This window comes from Elephas maximus, chromosome 14 (assembly GCF_024166365.1).
Source record: "Elephas maximus indicus isolate mEleMax1 chromosome 14, mEleMax1 primary haplotype, whole genome shotgun sequence".
NCBI classification, from domain to species: domain Eukaryota; kingdom Metazoa; phylum Chordata; class Mammalia; order Proboscidea; family Elephantidae; genus Elephas; species Elephas maximus.
In genome coordinates, this window is record NC_064832.1 from 36,899,365 (window position 1) to 36,920,688 (window position 21,324).

The 21,324-nt window shown below is 39.8% G+C and overlaps 1 protein-coding gene across 4 annotated transcripts in view; it reads left to right on the plus strand.

The window, feature by feature from the left end:
- Positions 1 to 21,324, plus strand: part of CCDC122 (coiled-coil domain containing 122) — a 131,986-nt gene that overhangs the window by 102,070 nt on the left and 8,592 nt on the right. Inside the window, exon 5 of one of the 4 annotated variants that reach the window (XM_049852953.1) lies at positions 2,388 to 2,450. The exons of the other annotated variants lie outside the window; for them this stretch is intronic. Within the exon in view, the coding sequence (XP_049708910.1) occupies positions 2,388 to 2,411 (24 nt within the window). The 3' untranslated portion in view covers positions 2,412 to 2,450. Of the gene's footprint in view, positions 1 to 2,387; positions 2,451 to 21,324 lie in introns of those variants that run through there. 4 annotated transcript variants of the gene reach the window in all.

Sequence of the window (21,324 nt, forward strand, 5' to 3'; positions counted from 1 at the left end):
CTTTAAAGCAATCAGTATCCCCTTGTTCTGTCCGAACAACTGCCTCTTGATCTATGTAAAGGTTCCTCATGAGCACAATTAAGTGTTCTGGAATTCCCAGTCTTCGCAATGTTATCCAGAGTTTGTTATGATTCACACAGTCGAATGCCTTTGCATAGTCAATAAAACACGGGTAAACATCCTTCTGGTATTCTCTGCTTTCAGCCAGGATCCATCTGACATCAGCAATGATAACCCTGGTCCCACATCCTCTTCTGAAACCAGCCTGAATTTCTGGCAGTTCCCTGTCAATATACTGCTGCAGCCATTTTTGAATGATCTTCAGCAAAATTTTGCTTGCGTGTGATGTTAACGATATTGTTCTATTATTTCCACATTCGGTTGGATCACCTTTCTTGGGAATAGGCATAAATATGGATCTCTTCCAGTCAGTTGGCCAGGAAGCTGTCTTCCATATTTCTTGGCATAGACGAGTGAGCACCTCCAGCGCTGCATCTGTTTGTTGAAACATCTCAATCGATATTCCATCACTTCCTGGAGCCTTGTTTTTTGCCAATGCCTTCAGAGCAGCTTGGACTTCTTCCTTCAGTACCCACCTCTTGAAATGGTTAAATATCGACTAATTCTTTTTGGTATAATGACTCTGTGTATTCCTTCCATCTTCTTTTGATGCTTTCTGCATCATTTAATATTTTCCCCATGGAATCCTTCACTATTGCAACTCGAGGCTTGAATTTTTTCTTCAGCTCTTTCAGCTTGAGAAATGCCAAGCCTGTTCTTCCCTTTTGGTTTTCCATCTCCAGCTCTTTGCACATGTCATTATAATACTTTGTCTTCTCGAGAGACCATTTGAGGTCTTCTGTTTAGTTCTTTTACTTCATGAATTCTTCCTTTTGCTTTAGCTGCTCGATGCTCAAGAGCAAGTTTCAGAGTCTCCTCTGACATCCATCTTGGTCTTTTCTTTCTTTCCTGTCTTTTCAGTGACCTCTTGCTTTCTTCATGGATGGTGTCCTTGATGTCATTCCACAACTTGTCTGGTCTTTGGTCACTAGTGTTCAATTCGTCAAATCTATTCTTGAAATGGTCTCTAAATTCAGGTGGGATATACTCAAGGTCATATTTTGGCTCTCGTGGACTTGCTCTGATTTTCTTCAGTTTCAGGTTGAACTTGCATAGGAGCAATTGATGGTCTTTTCCACAGTCGGCCCCTGGCCTTGTTCTGACTGATGATATTGAGCTTTTCAATCGTCTCTTTCCACAGATGTAGTCAATTTGATTTCTGTATGTTCCATCTGGCGAGGTCCATGTGTATAGTTGCCGTTTATGTTGGTGAAAGAAGGCATTTGCAATGAAGAAGTCGTTGGTCTTGAAAAATTCTATCATTTGATCTCTGACATTGTTTCTATCACCAAGGCTATATTTTCCAACTAGTGATACCTCTTCTTTGTTTCCAACTTTCGCATTCCAATCACCAATAATTATCAATGCACCTTGATTGCATATTCGATCAATTTCAGGCTGTAGCAGCTGATAAAAATCTTCTATTTATTCATCTTTGGCTCTAGTGGTTGGTGCGTAAATTTGAATAATAGTCGTATTAACTGGTCTTCCTTGTAGGCGTATGGATATTATCCTATCAGTGACAGCGTTGTACTTCAGGATAGATTTTGAAACATTCTTTTTGACAATGAATGCAATACCATTCCTCTTCAAGTTGTCATTCCCAGCATGGTAGACTCAAAATGGCCAATACCAGTCCATTTCAGTTCACTAATGCCTAGGATATTGATGTTTATGCGTTCCATTTCATTTCTGATGATTTCCAATTTTCCTAGATTCATGGTTCATACATTCCAGGTTCCAATTATTAATGGATGTTTGCAGCTGTTTCTTCTCATTTTGAGTCGTGCCACATCAGCAAATGAAGGTCCTGGAAGCTTTACTCCATCCACATCATTAAGGTCGACTCTACTTTGAGGAGGCAGCTCTTCCCCAGTTGTCTTTTGAGTGCCTTCCAACCTGGGGGGCTCATCTTCCAGCACTATATCAGACAATGTTCTTCTGCTGCTATTCATAAGGTTTTCACTGGCTAATGCTTTTCAGAAGTAGACTGCCGGATCCTTCTTCCTAGTCTGTCTTGGTCTGGAAGCTCAGCTGAAACCTGTCCTCCATGGGTGACCCTGCTGGTATCTGAATACCAGTGGCATAGCTTCCAGCATCACAGCAACACACAAGCCCCCACAGTACGACAAACTGACAGACACGTGGGGGGGATGTACCATAGCTAAAAGCTTATTAAATTCTAAACAGCATTCTAATATTTTGTTATTACAAATAGTACTGCAATGAATACCCCCTTGTGAAATGTTGTTTTCTATTTTTGCCAGTGTATCTTTGGAACAGACTCCTAGACGTGGAACTGCTGGTTGAAAGGATATGTGCATGCATAATTTTGCTAGATATTACCGAATTCCCCTCCATAGGTATTATATCATTTTGTATTCCCACCAACAAGACGTAAGACTGCTTGCTTCTCTGAAAGGAAAATCTTGCCATCAGAGTACATTGTCAATCTTTTAAATTTTGCCCTTATGATAGATAAGAATATATGCACATATATGTATCTTTTATAACTGAGGCTGAGCATCTTTCATTTTTAAAGTCCATTAAGCATTCCTTTTTCTGTGAATGGTCTGTTTATATCTTTTATACATTTTCATAATGGGCTGACTGGTTTTTCTTCTCAATTTTTAGAGGTGCTGTATGTATAAGCAATAATAATCTTTTATTATACAAGTAGTAAATCTTTTCTCTAGTTTTTCATTTGTCTTTTTACTCTTGCTTATGGTACTCATTTCTGCCATGCAGAAGTTGTTTTGGTTTTTATGTAGTTAAATTATCAGTACTTTTCCTTATTGCATCTGTATTTTGTGCCATAGTTAGGAAAGTTCTCCCCATACTCAAGTTATGACAGAATATGTTTATGTTTTCTTCTAGTACTTGAACAGCAGCATGTAAGTTTCTGTAATAATGATTCTATTCAGCTCTACTATAAAGTGTTCAGAGAAAAAGAGAGATTGACCCCTTTAAGCAAATTCATGATAATAAAACAAGTTGAAAAACATTGCAAAAGAACTGCTGGCCTAGTTAGAAAGTCATAGTCATCTTGTGTGTAACAGGAATGCTGATGATGATGACAATGAGGATGATGACAGCTGCTGTCTAATGACTTCATAATGTGTACAAGGCACATAGGAGGTCTTTGCATACACCAAATATAGGGGAAGGAGCAGAGCACAGTTGTAAGAGCTTCATCTGTGGAGCTATATGAACTTGAGTTCTAATACATGTTTAAGTAGGTTGATTCTAAATTCTGTCACTTCTTAGTTGTGCAACTTTGGACAAGTTTCTTACAGACATTAAGTCTCAATTTTTAAGTCTGCAAAATGGAAATGACAATAGGATTTAGTTCGTGGAGTTGTTATACGGTTAAATAGAATAATGCATATAAAGCCCTTAGTGATTTGCACTAAGCATTCAATATATGTTAAAAACAAAACAAAACCAAACCCACAGCCATCAAGTCGATTCTGACTCATAGTGACCCTTAGGACAGAATAGAACTGCCCTGCAGGGTTTCCAAGGCTGTAATCTTTACGGAAGCAGACTGCCACATCTTTCTCCCACAGAGTGGCTGGTGGGTTCAAATCACCCACCTTTCAGTTAGCAACCGAGTGCTTTAACCACTGCACCACCAGGGCTCCTCTTTCAATATACGTTAACCCAAAAAAAACCACTGTTCAAATATATGTTAGCCACTGTAAATAAAGTTAATATTAATTATTTTATGAAACCCTCATTTTATTAATTAAATATGAATGTGCTGGTGGCATAGTGGTTAAGTGCTATGGCTGCTAACCAAAGGGTCGGCAGTTTGAATCCGCCAGGCGCTCCTTGGAAACTCTACGGGGCAGCTGTATTCTGTTCACTAGGGTCGCTATGAGTCAGAGTCAACTCGATGGCACTGGGTTTGATTTTGTTTTTTTTTTGAGAAATTAGTTAAAGTTACATAACTAGTTAGGTGTCAGAATCGGAATTCAAACCCAGGCTCACATCTATTTTTACCTCAATGTTCTCATCTCTCTATGACATCAGTAGAAAGCCATTTTTACATGAACACTGATTTTTAGAAAAGACTATAGTGGAGCAACTCAGGAGTTAAGGGACAACTCTTTTGATTAGAAACAATGGTATTCCTACAAGAAACTTGGTGTGAAAAAGCATAGTGCATGACTCTATGATCTTGGACTCTTTTTCCACAATCAAATGGGAAGTAATCAAATTTTAGAACTGAGATGTCAGAGAAAATGAGGACTGAGACATTGTCACAAGATTGGGTGACTAAGGTCTCATGGTTGATTTTTGAGGCAGAAACCACAGTGTGTGGGATTAAGAAGTGAGTGTATTATGGCAAAATCAGGGCTGGTATGGCCTGCATTAGTGATAGCCAAGATTGGACAGGCTTTCTGGGACCGAGCAGTAATCAGAAGTCACAGCAGGGAGGCAGAGATGGATAGCAGATAACATTTATTCCCTGTGTCTCATGTTTCCATAAAGGGAAGAGAATGTCCAATCTGCTCCCAGAAGGAACATTGTCAATCTTTCTCCTCTACCAGTAGATGAAGGACTATCATTTTATACATTTGGAAGAGGTTTAGTTCCTATCTCTTTTTCTCATCAGCCAGCCTACAGACCTAGTGCAGAGAGGGCGCAAACTGGGCTGCTCTTGTAAGGGAAAATTTGATTCAACAAGGCTATTTGGCCAAATATCTAAGGACATGTTGCCCAATCAGCTTTATCAGTCATAAAGTTGACACCTTACTCTGTTTGTCCAAGAGGAGAAAGGAGAGTAATGATAGAACACATCTTCAAGGGTCAACAGTAGGTGGTTGGCATCAGTACGTTGTAGTAGCAGTGACATAGTCAGAATCTAGTTCCAGTTGGAGCACTTGACACAGAGACTCAAAACTGTGACTCTAAAGGGTGATAGTTGCTTCCTTGTGACTGCATTTGTCCTGAATCGAAGTGCAAGCTAACCTTTTAGGACTGAAATTTGTGGCCTCGGGTGTGAGGACTGGAGGAATGCTATGCATCAAACCTAAAAAGTGGATAAATGGAGAGTACATATGTAGGCTGCACTTTAGAGAAATGAGATAGTGAAGGAAAGGCCAGAAATCCAGAGAAGGATTTTCCAGGGAGGGTCTGGAGAATCTGACCATGCTTGTAAAGCTCCTGAAAAGGGCAACGTCAAAGACACAAGAGAGTGGAACAATAATTCATGATCCTAGAAGGCCAGGAGTGTCCAGGACCAGGGCAGAGATGGAAGGAGTAGCCTTGGAAAGAAAGGGTACTTCTGAGGCAGGATAAAAAAAGACAAAGGCTAAAGGAAAGAGATCAGTTAAGGTGAGGAGGAGGGAACTAGAAGGAGTTCTTGTTTAATTAGAGGGTGAGGACAACAGCTGAGGATGACTGTGTGGAGCTAGAGTGTTTGAGGAGAATGGAATGGTATGAACAGTGATAAAGGTATAAAAAAGAGAGATTGGTATTAATGATCTAACAATCCAGATTAGAGTACCATGCTGATCCCCTCGAGCTCAGTTTTGCTATATTTGTCCAGAAATGTTCTGATGTTCATGATCATGAGGCACAGCTGACGATGAGATGGAAATTGAATTAAACAAAGTCAAAACACCAAATACATTTTAACTTTTCTTATTTATCAGTGAAGGACTTTTACCTCAGAGTTATTAGTTTGAATCCACCACCAGGATTACCCACAGTAGACAGGTTTCAGTACAGCTTACAGACTAAGACTAGGAAAAAAGGCCAGGCAATCTATTTCCAAAAATTAGTCAATAAAAACTCTGTGGTTCACAACAGAATATTGTCTGATACAGTGTTGGAAGATGAGCACCTGAGGTTAGAAGGCACTCAAAATACCAATGATTGTGAAGATGGCACAAGCTCAGGCAACATCTCATTCTGTTGTACGTGGGGTCGCCATGAGTTGGAGTAGACTCTGTGGTAACTAACAACGACATCATTTTGAATAGCTATTCTCTACATATGGTAGTTCAGCTGTAAACATAGAAGTTTTAAAGATAAGGCTGAACTCTGAATGTCCCTGGAGAGTAGGTGTTGGTTTGTTGGTTTATTGGTTTATTCTATAACTAAATTCAACATCTCAGGTTACAAGTGGAGTGCTAATATTTATTGAACACCTAAGAATTGGCAGGCATTTGCTAGGGCACCACACTAAAATACCACTTGATTTAATTAGGTGTTCCAATTTGTCAGGCTCTGGATCATTTATTCAGTGATTGTGTATCTACTAACTGCGTATCTCTGCAGTATAATATAATGTGCAAGATATAGCTGTTTCTCTCCTTTATCTTATACAGCTGTGCCAGTAAGACATGACACAGGTTAGCAGCAATGAAAGGGTGAGGATAATGAAGTACCAATATGTTTCACACATTTTCAGAAGAATGGAAAGCATGGGCTATCTTTGATGGGATGATGGGCAGGATTTGGATGGAAAGGGAAAGAAAGGGCTAGATATTTCAAACCCCAGTCACTGTGTGTGGAAACCTGGAATCAGGAGACACCACAGTACTCAGCACTCTGACTGTCACAGGGAAGGAATAAAAGAGAATGTTTGAGTAGGAGATACACGTAGATTCAGAGGCTGGTAAGGAGACCGGGTGGCAATGATTAAGCTTTGGCTGCTAAACGAAAGGTTGCTGGTTCGAACCTACCATTCATTTCACAAAAGAAAAGGCCTGGTGATTTGCTCCCATAAAGATTACAGCCTAGAACACTCTATAGGGCACTTCTACTCTGTCACATGGGGTCACTATGAGTCCAAAATCAACTCGATGGCACCTAACAACAACAACACAACAAGAGGCTGGGTGGGGGTGGGGCAGGCTGTGTGGTGGAGAAAGAAACCAAACCCAAACCCAAACCAAATCCACTGCCGTCGAGTCGATTCTGACTCATAGCAACCCCATAGGACAGAGTAGAACTGCCCCATAGAGTTTCCAAGGAGCGCCTGGTGGATTCGAACTGCCGACCTCTTGGTTAGCAGCCAACCCTCGGTGGAGAGAAAGGAGGGAAACAAATGTCTGAGAGTCTACACCACTGGTTCATCTGCCACTTGCAGCATTATTTGGGTGTGCAATTATAACTCTAGCATGCTTTTTTAACCACAGACTGTAACATCCTGTGACTATTTTATAATAGTCTCATCATAATGCCTTTCAGAACATGAAATCTGGAAGTATCAGTGTTCTGTATAATCATTCAAGTAAGTCCCCCTCCCCCAAGCAAGCCTCAACAGACCAAACTATTAATCTGAGTTAAACTGGAAGCTACTAAGTTTGGAGCAAGCTGCAGGCATTTAAGGGGCCTATACTTTTTTTCCTTTTATAATTCGTACAATATATTCAATAAATAAGAAGAAGTAGCAATTTAAATTTTTTAGATTTCTCTCTTAAAGCCAAAACCTGAGCTCAGATGTTTTTAGTGTTTATAGTTCTAAAAGCAGCTAATGGGTTGATGCCATTATAGTATTCCTCTTGAAAGTAAAATAAATAGCCTGGCAATTTTTATTTTTTTTTATTTATTTTTTTATAATAACTTTTATTAAGCTTCAAGTGAACGTTTACAAATCCAATCAGTCTGTCACATATAAGTTTACATACATCTCACTCCCTACTCCCACTTACTCTCCCCGTCTTGAGTCAGCCCTTTCAGTCTCTCCTTTCTTGACAATTTTGCCGGCTTCCCTCTCTCTCTATCCTCCCATCCCCCCTCCAGACAAGAGTTGCCAACACAATCTCAAGTGTACACCTGATATAATTAGCTCACTCTTCATCAGCGTCTCTCTCCCACCCGCTGACCAGTCCCTTTCATGTCTGATGAGTTGTCTTCAGGGATGGTTCCTGTCCTGTGTCAACAGAAGGTCTGGAGAGCATGACCGCCGGGATTCCTCCAGTCTCAGTCAGACCATTAAGTTTGGTCTTCTTATGAGAATTTGGGGTCTGCATCCCACTGCTCTCCTGCTCCCTCAGGGGTCCTCTGCTGAGCTCCCTGTCAGGGCAGTCATCGATTGTGGCCGGGCACCAACTAGTTCTTCTGGTCTCAGGATGATGTAGGTCTCTGGTTCATGTGGCCCTTTCTGTCTCTTGGGCTCTTAGTTGTCATGTGGGCTTGGTGTTCTTCATTTTCCTTTGCTCCAGGTGGGTTGAGACCAATTGCTGCATCTTAGATGGCTGCTTGTTAGCATTTAAGACCCCAGACGCCACATTTCAAATTGGGATGCAGAATGATTTCATAATAGAATTATTTTGCCAATTGACTTAGAAGTCCCCGCAAACCATGTTCCCCAGACCCCCGCGCTTGCTCCGCTGAGCTTTGAAGCATTCATTTTATCCCGGAAACTTCTTTGCTTTTGGTCCAGTCCAATTGAGCTGACCTTCCATGTATTGAGTGTTGTCTTTCCCTTCACCTAAAGCAGTTCTTATCTACTGATTAATCAATAAAAAAACCCTCTCCCACCCTCCCTCCCTCCCCCCCTCGTAACCACAAAAGTATGTGTTCTTCTCAGGTTTACTATTTCTCAAGATCTTATAATAGTGGTCTTATACAATATTTGTCCTTTTGCCTCTGACTCATTTCGCTCAGCATAATGCCTTCCAGGTTCCTCCACGTTATGAAATGTTTCAGAGATTCGTCACTGTTCTTTATCGATGCGTAGTATTCCATTGTGTGAATATACCACAATTTATTTACCCATTCATCCGTTGATGGACACCTTGGTTGCTTCCAACTTTTTGCTATTGTAAACAGAGCTGCAATAAACATGGGTGTGCATATATCTGTTTGTATGAAGGCTCTTGTATCTCTAGGGTATATTCCGAGGAGTGGGATTTCTGGGTTGTATGGTAGTTCTATTTCTAACTGTTTAAGATAACGCCAGATAGATTTCCAAAGTGGTTGTACCATTTTACATTCCCACCAGCAGTGTATGAGAGTTCCAATCTCTCCGCAGCCTCTCCAACATTTATTATTTTGTGTTTTTTGGATTAATGCCAGCCTTGCTGGTGTGAGATGGAATCTCATCGTAGTTTTAATTTGCATTTCTCTAATGGCTAATGATCGAGAGCATTTTCTCATGTATCTGTTGGCTGCCTGAATATCTTCTTTAGAGAAATGTGTGTTCATATCCTTTGCCCACTTCTTGATTGGGTTGTTTGTCTTTTTGTGGTTGAGTTTTGACAGAATCATGTAGATTTTAGAGATCAGGCGCTGGTCGGAGATGTCATAGCTGAAAATTCTTTCCCAATCTGTAGGTGGTCTTTTTACTCTTTTGGTGAAGTCTTTAGATGAGCATAGGTGTTTGATTTTTAGGAGCTCCCAGTTATCGGGTTTCTCTTCATCATTTTTGGTAATGTTTTGTATTCTGTTTATACCTTGTATTAGGGCTCCTAGGGTTGTCCCAATTTTTTCTTCCATGATCTTTATCGTTTTAGTCTTTATGTTTAGGTCTTTGATCCACTTGGAGTTAGTTTTTGTGCATGGTGTGAGGTATGGGTCCTGTTTCATTTTTTTGCAAATGGATATCCAGTTATGCCAGCACCATTTGTTAAAAAGGCTGTCTTTTCCCCAGTTAATTGACACTGGTCCTTTGTCAAATATCAGCTGCTCATACGTGGATGGATCTATGTCTGGGTTCTCAATTCTGTTCCATTGGTCTATGTGTCTGTTGTTGTACCAATACCAGGCTGTTTTGACTACTGTGGCTGTATAATAGGTTCTGAAGTCAGGTAAGGTGAGGCCTCCCACTTTCTTCTTCTTTTTCAGTAGTGCTTTGCTTATCCGGGGCTTCTTTCCCTTCCATATGAAATTGGTGATTTGTTTCTCTATCCCCTTAAAATATGACATTGGAATTTGGATCGGAAGTGCGTTAAATGTATAGATGGCTTTTGGTAGAATAGACATTTTTACTATGTTAAGTCTTCCTATCCATGAGCAAGGTATGTTTTTCCACTTAAGTATGTCCTTTTGAATTTCTTGTAGTAGAGCTTTGTAGTTTTCTTTGTATAGGTCTTTTACATCCTTGGTAAGATTTATTCCTAAGTATCTTATCTTCTTGGGGGCTACTGTGAATGGTATTGATTTGGTTATTTCCTCTTCGGTGTTCTTTTTGTTGATGTAGAGGAATCCAAGTGATTTTTGTATGTTTATTTTATAACCTGAGACTCTGCCAAACTCTTCTATTAGTTTCAGTAGTTTTCTGGAGGATTCCTTAGGGTTTTCTGTGTATATAATCATGTCATCTGCAAATAGTGATAACTTTACTTCTTCCTTGCCAATCCGGATACCTTTTATTTCTTTGTCTAGCCTGATTGCCCTGGCTAAGACTTCCAACACGATGTTGAATAAGAGCGGTGATAAAGGGCATCCTTGTCTGGTTCCCGTTCTCAAGGGAAATGCTTTCAGGTTCTCTCCATTTAGAGTGATATTGGCCGTTGGCTTTGCATAGATGCCCTTTATTATGTTGAGGAATTTTCCTTCAATTCCTATTTTGGTAAGAGTTTTTATCATAAATGGGTGTTGGACTTTGTCAAATGCCTTTTCTGCATCAATTGATAAGATCATGTGGTTTTTGTCTTTTGTTTTATTTATGTGATGGATTACATTAATGGTTTTTCTGATATTAAACCAGCCTTGCATACCTGGTATAAATCCCACTTGATCAGGGTGAATTATTTTTTTGATGTGTTGTTGGATTCTATTGGCTAGAATTTTGTTGAGGATTTTTGCATCAATGTTCATGAGGGATATAGGTCTATAATTTTCTTTTTTTGTAATGTCTTTACCTGGTTTTGGTATCAGGGAGATGGTGGCTTCATAGAATGAGTTGGGTAGTATTCCGTCATTTTCTATGCTTTGGAATACCTTTAGTAGTAGTGGTGTTAACTCTTCTCTGAAAATTTGGTAGAACTCTGCAGTGAAGCCGTCCGGGCCAGGACTTTTTTTTGTTGGGAGTTTTTTGATTACCGTTTCAATCTCTTTTTTTGTTATGGGTCTATTTAGTTGTTCTGCTTCTGAATGTGTTAGTTTAGGTAGGTAGTGTTTTTCAAGGAATTCATCCATTTCTTCTAGGTTTTCAAATTTGTTAGAGTACAATTTTTCATAATAATCTGAAATAATTCTTTTAATTTCATTTGGTTCTGTTGTGATGTGGTCCTTCTCATTTCTTATTCGGGTTATTTGTTTCCTTTCCTGTATTTCTTTAGTCAGTCTAGCCAATGGTTTATCAATTTTGTTAATTTTTTCAAAGAACCAGCTTTTGGCTTTGTTAATTCTTTCAATTGTTTTTCTGTTCTCTAATTCATTTAGTTCAGCTCTAATTTTTATTATTTGTTTTCTTCTGGTGCCTGATGGATTCTTTTGTTGCTCACTTTCTATTTGCTCAAGTTGTAGGGACAGTTCTCTGATTTTGGCTCTTTCTTCTTTTTGTATGTGTGCATTTATTGATATAAATTGACCTCTGAGCACTGCTTTTGCTGTGTCCCAGAGGTTTTGATAGGAAGTATTTTCATTCTCGTTGCTTTCTATGAATTTCCTTATTCCCTCCTTGATGTCTTCTATAACCCAGTCTTTTTTCAGGAGGGTATTGTTCATTTTCCAAGTATTTGATTTCTTTTCCCTCGTTCTTCTGTTATTGATCTCTAGTTTTATTGCCTTGTGGTCTGAGAAGATGCTTTGTAATATTTCGATGTTTTGGACTCTGCAAAGGTTTGTTTTATGACCTAATATGTGGTCTATTCTAGAGAATGTTCCATGTGCGCTAGAAAAAAAAGTATATTTTGCAGCAGTTGGGTGGAGAGTTCTGTATAAGTCAATGAGGTCAAGTTGGTTGATTGTTGTAATTAGATCTTCCGTGTCTCTGTTGAGCTTCTTACTGGATGTCCTGTCCTTCTCCGAAAGGGGTGTGTTGAAGTCTCCTACTATAATTGTGGAGGTATCTATCTCGCTTTTCAGTTCTGTTAAAATTTGATTTATATATCTTGCAGCCCTGTCATTGGGTGCGTAAATATTTAATATGGTTATGTCTTCCTGATCAATTGTCCCTTTTATCATTATATAGTGTCCTTCTTTATCCTTTGTGGTGGATTTAAGTCTAAAGTCTATTTTGTCAGAAATTAATATTGCTACTCCTCTTCTTTTTTGCTTATTGTTTGCTTGATATACTTTTTTCCATCCTTTGAGTTTTAGTTTGTTTGTGTCTCTAAGTCTAAGGTGTGTCTCTTGTAGGCAGCATATAGATGGATCGTGTTTCTTTATCCAGTCTGTGACTCTCTGTCTCTTTATGGGTGCATTTAGTCCATTTACATTCAGGGTAATTATAGATAAATAAGTTTTTAGTGCTGTCATTTTGATGCCTTTTTATGTGTGTTGTTGACAATTTCATTTTTCCACATACTTTTTTGTGCTGAGGCGTTTTTCTTAGTAAATTGTGAGATCCTCACTTTCATAGTGTTTGACTTTATGTTAGTTGAGTCATTACGTTTTTCTTGGTTTTTGTCTTGAGTTATAGAGTTGTTATACCTTTTTGTGGTTACCTCATTATATACCCCTATTTTTCTAAGTAAAAACCTAACTTGTATTGTTCTATATCGCCTTGTATCACTCTCCATATGGCAGTTCAATGCCTCCTGTATTTAGTCCCTCTTTTTGATTATTGTGATCTTTTACCTATTGACTTCCATGATTCCCTGTTATGTGTATTTTTTTTTTAATTAATCTTAATTTGTTTGTTTTTGTGATTTCCCTATTTGAGTTGATATCAGGACGTTCTGTTTTGTGACCTTGTGTTGTGCTGATATCTGATATTATTGGTTCTCTGACCAAACAATATCCTTTAGTATTTCTTGTAGCTTTGGTTTGGTTTTTGCAAATTCTCTAAACTTGTGTTTGTCTGTAAATATCTTAATTTCGCCTTCATATTTCAGAGAGAGTTTTGCTGGATATATGATCCTTGGTTGGCAGTTTTTCTCCTTCAGTGTTCTGTATATGTCGTCCCATTCCCTTCTTGCCTGCATGGTTTCTGCTGAGTAGTCAGAACATATTCTTATTGATTCTCCCTTGAAGGAAACCTTTCTTTTCTCCCTGGCTGCTTTTAAAATTTTCTGTTTATCTTTGGTTTTGGTGAGTTTGATGATAATATGTCTTGGTGTTTTTCTTTTTGGATCAATCTTAAATGGGGTTCGATGAGCATCTTGGATAGATATCCTTTCGTCTTTCATGATGTCAGGGAAGTTTTCTGTCAGAAGTTCTTCAACTATTTTCTCTGTGTTTTCTGTCCCCCCTCCCTGTTCTGGGACTCCAATCACCCGCAGGTTATCCTTCTTGATAGAGTCCCACATAATTCTTAGGGTTTCTTCATTTTTTTTAATTCTTTTATCTGATTTTTTTTCAGCTATGTTGGTGTTGATTCCCTGGTCCTCCAGATGTCCCAGTCTGCATTCTAATTGCTCGAGTCTGCTCCTCTGACTTCCTAGTGTGTTGTCTAATTCTGTTATTTTATTGTTAATCTTTTGGATTTCTACATGTTGTCTCTCTATGGATTCTTGCAACTTATTAATTTTTCCAGTATGTTCTTGAATAATCTTTTTGAGTTCTTCAACAGTTTTATCAGTGTGTTCCTTGGCTTTTTCTGCAGATATCCTAATTTCATTTGTGATATCATTAAGCATTCTGTAAATTAGTTTTTTATATTCTGTATCTGATAATTCCAAAATTGTATCTTCATTTGGGAAAGATTTTGATTCTTTTGTTTGGGGAGTTGGAGAAGCTGTCACGGTCTGCTTCTTTAAGTGGTTTGATATGGATTGTTGTCTCCGAGCCATCACTGGGAAACTAGTTTTTCCAGAAAATCCGCTAAAAAAAAACTGCAGTCAGATCCCTATCAGAGTTCTCCCTCTGGCTCAGGCTATTCAGATGTTAATGAAGCCGCCTGCGTGCAGTCCAAATCCCTGTGGGACGGTTCCCCGGCTCGGATGCTGCTCTTTCTGCTCCAAGATCAGTCACTGCCTCCCGGGGACTTCTCCTAACGGCTGCGTCCCACGCCGCCCGTGGAACCGGCTAGTCCCCCTGCCGGGGTTAGTTCAGGGGGGTGGAGCAGGTCTCTGTGCTTGTGCCGTACCTGACTGGTACGCTGGCTCCAGGCTCTGGAAACAATCGCTGCTTCCCCGTATTAGTTCGTTCTCCGTCTCTAAATCTGTGTTTGTTGTTCAGGGTTCGTAGATTGTTATGTATGTGATCGATTCACTTGTTTTTCCGTGTCTTTGTTGTAAGAGGGATCCGAGGTAGCGTCTGCCTAGTCCGCCATCTTGGCTCCGCCTCCATGCAATTTTTATTTTGACAGTGATGTTTGCCCATCAGAATATATGCTACAGTCTATAATCTGTAACCCCAACATCTACAGCAGGCCAGCTATGACCCCAGCCTGACCCTGAGTTGGAAAGTCCCTAGACAGTTGAGTGAGTGGTGAGGGGTCTCAGGAGTCCACTTAGTTCAGGTCTGCTCACCCCTCCTAATGCCCAACTCTTCACACAAAGCAGCTAGCTGGGGTAGTCTGGCCTCAGCTGCCTACTTGGCCTTTCCCTGGCCCACACCTCTTTCCGTAATGAGCATGTAGACAGAGTCATTTATTTATTTAACAAAAATGCCTATGGAGAAGCCACTCTGTGCAAGCTCCTGGGACCCAAAGTGAAAGATAAACGTGGTTCCTGCAGTTACTGAGCTTACAATGGAACAGCGAGGGCAGGTGTTACATAAGTAACTACAAGTTTAATTATTCATTTGTAAATTTGGTTAAGTCCTCTGAAGAAGCAATACAGGGAACAAGAGAGAGAGAATTGAGTCTGGGGAGCTCAAGGAAGACTTTGTCTAGCTAAAAAATGCTACCTGTGTAGTAAATTTATTGCCCCTTGTCGATTCTAGAATGTAAGAGAACATGCAAATTATCATCAGCAAACACTTCTTTTGCACTTAATATGTTTCATGGAGTCCCTGGGTGGTACAAACGGTTTAACACGCTCAGCTGCTAAATGAAAGGTTGGAGGGTTGAGTTCACCCAGGGGTGCCTTGGAAGAAGCCGAAGCCAGGCGATCTACTTGCGAAAAGTCAGCCATTGAAAACCCTATGGTGTACAGTTCTATTCTAATACACATGGGGTCACCATGAGTCAGAACTGGCTAGACTGCAACTAGCTTTGGTTTATTTATTTGTTTTTATGTCTTATACACTTGTCTAGGTGTTTTATAAACATTAACTCTATGTTCACATTAACTCTAGCCTCATAACCTCCCTACAAGGAAGATACTGTTATTATCACCATTCCCGTTTCATATATGGGGAAACTGAGGTACAGAAGGGTTATGGAGCATGGTAACATAGCTAGTAATGTCTCAGCCAGGATTTGGATCTAGGTATCCTCAACCACCACACTCTGCTGCCTCTCTTACAAAGTCCATACAAGTCCACATGTCCTTACAAGTCCGAAGACAGCATAGGAGAAGAAGCAAGCACATTAATGTATAAAATATGCTGTAATTACTTTAGGTTGGTTTATCTACTGCATTCAATAGCAAAATCCAATCACTGAATGATGTAATTTTTAAAATTTTAATCCAATCAATAATTACTAAGGTTTATTAGGAATGAGCATGGATAGAACTGGATAACTTCTTATACATATTTTTTTTTCCTCACCTAATTTTCCATCTTTTTCTATATTCAAGCAGATAGCCAGCTGGTACAGAAAGTAAGGTAGTATAGTACCTCCCCTTCCCAGCCTTACTGATCCACCACCCATCTGTCAGTTTGTTGTACTGTGGTGTCTTGAGTGTTGCTATGTGCTACCAGTATTTCAAATACCAGCAGGATCACCCATGGTGGATAGGTTTCAATGGAGCTTCCAGGACTAGGAATAAAGGCCTGGAAACCTACTTATGAAATTAGCAAATGAAAACTTTTTGGATAGCAATAGAACATTGTCTGATATAGTGCTGTAAGATGAGCCCCTCAGGTTGGAAGGTACTCAAAATACAACTGAGGAAGAGCTGTCTCCTCAAAGTGAAGTCGACCTCAATGACGTGGATGGAGTAGAGCTTTCGGGATCTTCATTTGCTGATGTGGCATGACTCAATGAGAAGTAATAGCTGCAAACATCCATTAGTAATCAGAACGTACAATTATAAAATATGAATTACAAAAATGGAAGTTGTGAACAACGAAATGGAACGCTTGAAGATTGACTTTGTAGGTATTAGTGAGCTGAAATGGACTGGTATTAGTAGCATATGATCAAGGACTGCTGGTACTAAAGAAAGAAGGTCAAGCTGCACTAAAGGCATTAGCAAAAAACAAGGCTCCTGGGGAATTGACAGAATACCAATTGAGATGTTTCAACAAATGGATGCAACACAGGAAGCACTCACTCATCTATGCCAAGAAATTTGGAAGACACCTTCTGCCATACCTGGCCAACTGACTGGAAGAGATTTATATTCGTGCCCATTCCAAGGAAAGGTGATCCCACAGGATGCAGAAATTATCAAACAATATCATTAATATTACATGCTAGCAAACTTTTATTGGTGGTGCATCCAGTCTTTCTGCTGGGACTCTTTCCCTTCAATAGGCAGACGGCTCAGATCTGGCTTCTCTCTGGCATCCGCTTAGTGGTGCAAAATTCCAGCATAATGACACATTTGCAGGGGGAGGGAGGCGACTTCCAAGAAAGGCAGAGGTGAAATTTTCCTCTAAGCAGTAATAATGGGAAGCCCAGAGACATAAATTAAATTACGGAAAATAAATGGGTATTTCTTGCATAGTTAAGTTTGTGGTTTGAGTGTCATGTCTGCTAAAAAAAGCAAGTCACCTATGTGGATGTTGTCCCCTAGAATTATGCAACATATGGCCTTAATCATCTATAAATGTAGGCAAATAAATTTTTGCCTATAACAATGAACTTCCTTGGAATAGTTGTAGAGGATGATCAGTCAATTGTCATTATACCACAGGAGGCTAAAGAGATGATTTACGCTCTTACCAGTTATGATATCCACAAGAGAGTACCTCTGGTTTCTAATGCAATACGGAGAAAGATTTCTTCCCCTCCTCTCCTCACTCTTGCCCTTACCCTCTTCTCTTCTGTCAATTGATCAGTAGGTTGAAATTCTCAAGTCATTGCCAATTGCTAATTGTCAGAAAGTTGGCTTCTGTTCCCCATCTGCTTTCTAGATTTTACCTCGTCCTTGCTTGGCAGCAGGGGACCATCCGTCATATTTTGACAATTTCCTATTCCATTGATCCGCTCTGTTAATTTGCGAGATAGTTTGCAGGAAAGCACTTTACTCTGTGTTAGGGGGAAAAAAAAACAAAAAACAAAACCTGTTACCTGGGTATTTCCTCAACATTAATAACAGTTCTAAAAGAACAAAATTTCATACTTAAAAGTATGTGATCCTACTGTGTCACTGGGTTCTACTTCATCTTTTCAGAGCTATTAAATGCTGCTAAGTCAAATTTGACATGTTTAATTATGGGGAAAAAGAGAACAAAGAAAATGAACCTACATAATGGGTCTGCAAATTACAAAGAAGACAACATGGTTGGGGGTCTCTCAAGAATCACACATCTGGGTATTTTACCTCTCACTGTAGCTTTCTGACTTGTCAATTTTTTTGCTTTTTCAATTACATCTCTATAAATCTTTAGAAAGGTAACAAAATCCAAATCCAAGCAAATCTATTAACGTTTATAGAAATTTAAACAAACAGCCCAGAATATGTTTTTAGGAAGACGACATGGTTTCAGAGCAATTTCAGATCACTACTACTCTGCTAAGGCGCCTTCCTCAACTGGTTACAGGATCTTTTACGATGGTCCTCAAAGTTCCCTTTACACCCATAAATGTCTATTCAGAGAAATTGGCAGATGAAAACTCTCATTCTTTGAATGGGCTCAAAGGAAGAAAAAAAAAAACACACATTTCATAAACTAATTACGTATTTCAGATTAGCTAATTTTTCCTGATAAAATAGATGTACATGCCATCATCATTTCCATTGATTACTGACAGAAATTTTAGGGACCCGATAAATAAACAATTTTGAATGGATGGAGGAGGGCATTGTGTCCTGATGTGAATGATTTTATTTTAGCTAAACCTATTACACACATACATTTATTAGCCATTTCCACAGCCCCCAGACACCTGATGTGCTATGCAGAACACAGTGATGGGCTGAGAAATGTCCCATGCTATTGTGCTCAACAGTAATTAACATCTAAAATCCTGGAAATCGTGTACTGAGTGGGCAGTTAAAGCCAGTTAGAGAGAATTACTGGCAATATACTGGGCAGCACATTTGAGTGGTAGTCCTGTGTCTAAATGGTGCAAAAGGTAACACACTCAACTGCTAACCTAAAGGTTGGAAGTTCAAGTCCACACAGAGGCACCTGAGAAGAAAGGCCTGGTGCTCTACTTCCAAAAATGTCAGCCATTGAAAACCGTATGGAGCACAGTTCTATTCTGACACACGTGGGATCTATATCCGTTAGAACTGACTGAATGGCAAGTGGTTTTCATTTTGTTAAATTCTTTTCAAGGCAATCCTGTCCTCAAAGCAAGTCACATCTCTTGATTCCTTAGTTTCTCCAGCATTAAAGTTTCAAAAAACGTTTAGAGAGAGAAACATCGGTGAAGATTCTCGAGGTCTTGTACAAGCAGAGCTTTCAGTTTCATACCAATTAATAATAGTGCATATAATAACTAAGCAGTCCTTAAAATGATTTGGGGAATCCCTAGCCTTGAAATCTCTAAAATCTGAGGATTCTAGTTTATCTCTTTCAGGTAATGGAAGTAGGGCAGAGTATAACACCTCTCTATTGTATTTCTGGAGCCCTGGTGGCAAAATAGTTAAGTGTTTGGCTGCTAACCAAAAGGTCTGCAGTTCAAATCTAGCAGCCACTCCTTGGAAACCCTATGGGGCAGTTCTACTTTGTCCTATAGGGTTGCTGTGAGTCAGAATCAACTTGACGGCAATGAGTTTGTTTTTTATTGTATTTGTATAATTATATTTGGATTTATTTTAGACCATGTCACTGCTTATTTTTTTAAATATCTATACCTGCATATATTAGTTTTTCATAGTTAAATCTTAACCCAGGGATTTTGACCTAAATTTGAGGAGAAAGGAAAAATAGGATATGCTAAGTGATCCCTGGTAGTGCAATGGTTAAGCCCTCAACCGCTAACTCAAAATGTGGTGGTTTGAACTCACTCAGTGGCTTCATGGGAGAAAAGACCTGGCAACCTGCTCCCATAAAGATGATGGCCTAGAAAACTCTATGGGGCAGTTCTACTCTGCCACACGGGGTCCCTATGAGTCAGAAACTTGACGGTACCTAACAATGACAACAACAGGTGAGCCCAATACAAAACAGAAAAGTACTGTGTTGTCAATTCCGCACCTTAGAATTGTCTGAGAGGCTTTAAAAAACACTGACACCTTGCCCCTATTGAAAGTAATGAAATCAGATTTGCTTAGGAAGCCTGGGCATCAGCATTTTACAAGGTCTTCCAGATATTTCCAGTCTGCATCTAGAATTGAGATCCATTGGAAAAAAGACACCGGCAGTGAATTTAGATGAGGATGTGTCCCAGGCTATCGAAGACTCTTGGGAACAGGACAGAAATTACGTTCAGAAACGAATGGGCCTGCCTAAGGTGCAGTCTGTATAAAGGGAAAAGGCATGGAGAACCAGTGAGAGCCTGACAGAATTCAGCAAGAGAGGTAGACTTCTGAGATCACCAACTAAAGAAAGACTTAGTCTGGGAAGGGCTGGGACTGAATGATGAAACAATGATGTCTAGGGCTTCTTTTAACCTAAGGCATACCCTACTCTTTGACTTTGTAATTGCCAACCTGCAGCATACTCAATAAATCCTGCATTAAAGGAGATTTTGAGCACTCCAATAAACTGCTACTTATGTTGTATTCCTGAGAAAAGGGATGGGAGAAAAAAAATTATATCAAATGAGCCAGCATTTATTTCAGTACTTGCTCTGTATCTGCTATGGAAGATATAAAGAAACATAAGACATGGTCCTAGCCTTCAATGAGCTGATTTCCAATGAGTTGGAAAGACAATGCTAAAATAAGTCAGGATACTCATGTTACGTATCATTCTAAATTTTTACTTTCACATCAACCTTATTTACATTCTTCTTCTTTAACACAACTAAAAACCTACTTCAAAATACTCTGATACTAGTTGTCATGCAGTGGGTCAGGCTGTAAGGGCTGTGGTTTTAGAGGAAGAAGAGATCTCTCTGCACAGAGCTGGCCTAGGAAGGCTACATGGAGGGCTTGGACCAGAGCTGGGTTTTTGACTGCTGAATTTGCTGTAGTTATGTAGAAAGGAGGGTGTTCTTGCTCCTGGGGGTGTCTCTTCCTGGAGTCATTGCTGTCAGGCAGTGAAGTCGTAGACAGGTCTGGCTGCATAAGCTCAGGAGGCTTTACTGCTTTTGTGGCGTGTACCAACATCACCAGGATGGGTGACCAGATACCAAAAACCCACCCCACACAAATGAACTTCCACAGAAGGCTGGATAGCCAAACATCTTTCCAAACTGCCACACTGTTCACAAAGCTTTCTTGTCCAGCCACATACGCCCTTCACCGTGACAACCTGGATGTCTTTACCAGGTCAAAGCAATTGATGTTTTATCTAATGGAGGGAGGTGTGCACCAAGTCTGGGAACATAGGTGGATATAGATTAAATGGTTCACTGATATTACAATACATAACAAAATAGTATTTTTTTTATCCTGTGGGCACCCTAAGCTCATTAAAAGCTCATGTTCTGGGAAGAGATTTGTTGCCATCAACAAGCCTCATCAAGAAGGGGATAAATGGAAGGAAACAGGGAATGGGGAGTAAAAGGGAGAGGTGGGGCCCACATGGAGAGGCAGCGTGTCAAGAGGAAGGAGGGGGTACTCAAAAGGCAGTGGGAGACAGTCAGGACATGCTGTCTGCTTCCCAGCTTCCCTGAGAACTGTCTTTGTAGGGGTGGTCCTCGAGTTTCCCTAGGGTAGCAGCTTGCCAAGACAGGCTGTACTTTGGTGTGGCCTGGAGAGCTACCAAATGAATCATAATCACTAGAATGGAACCCAG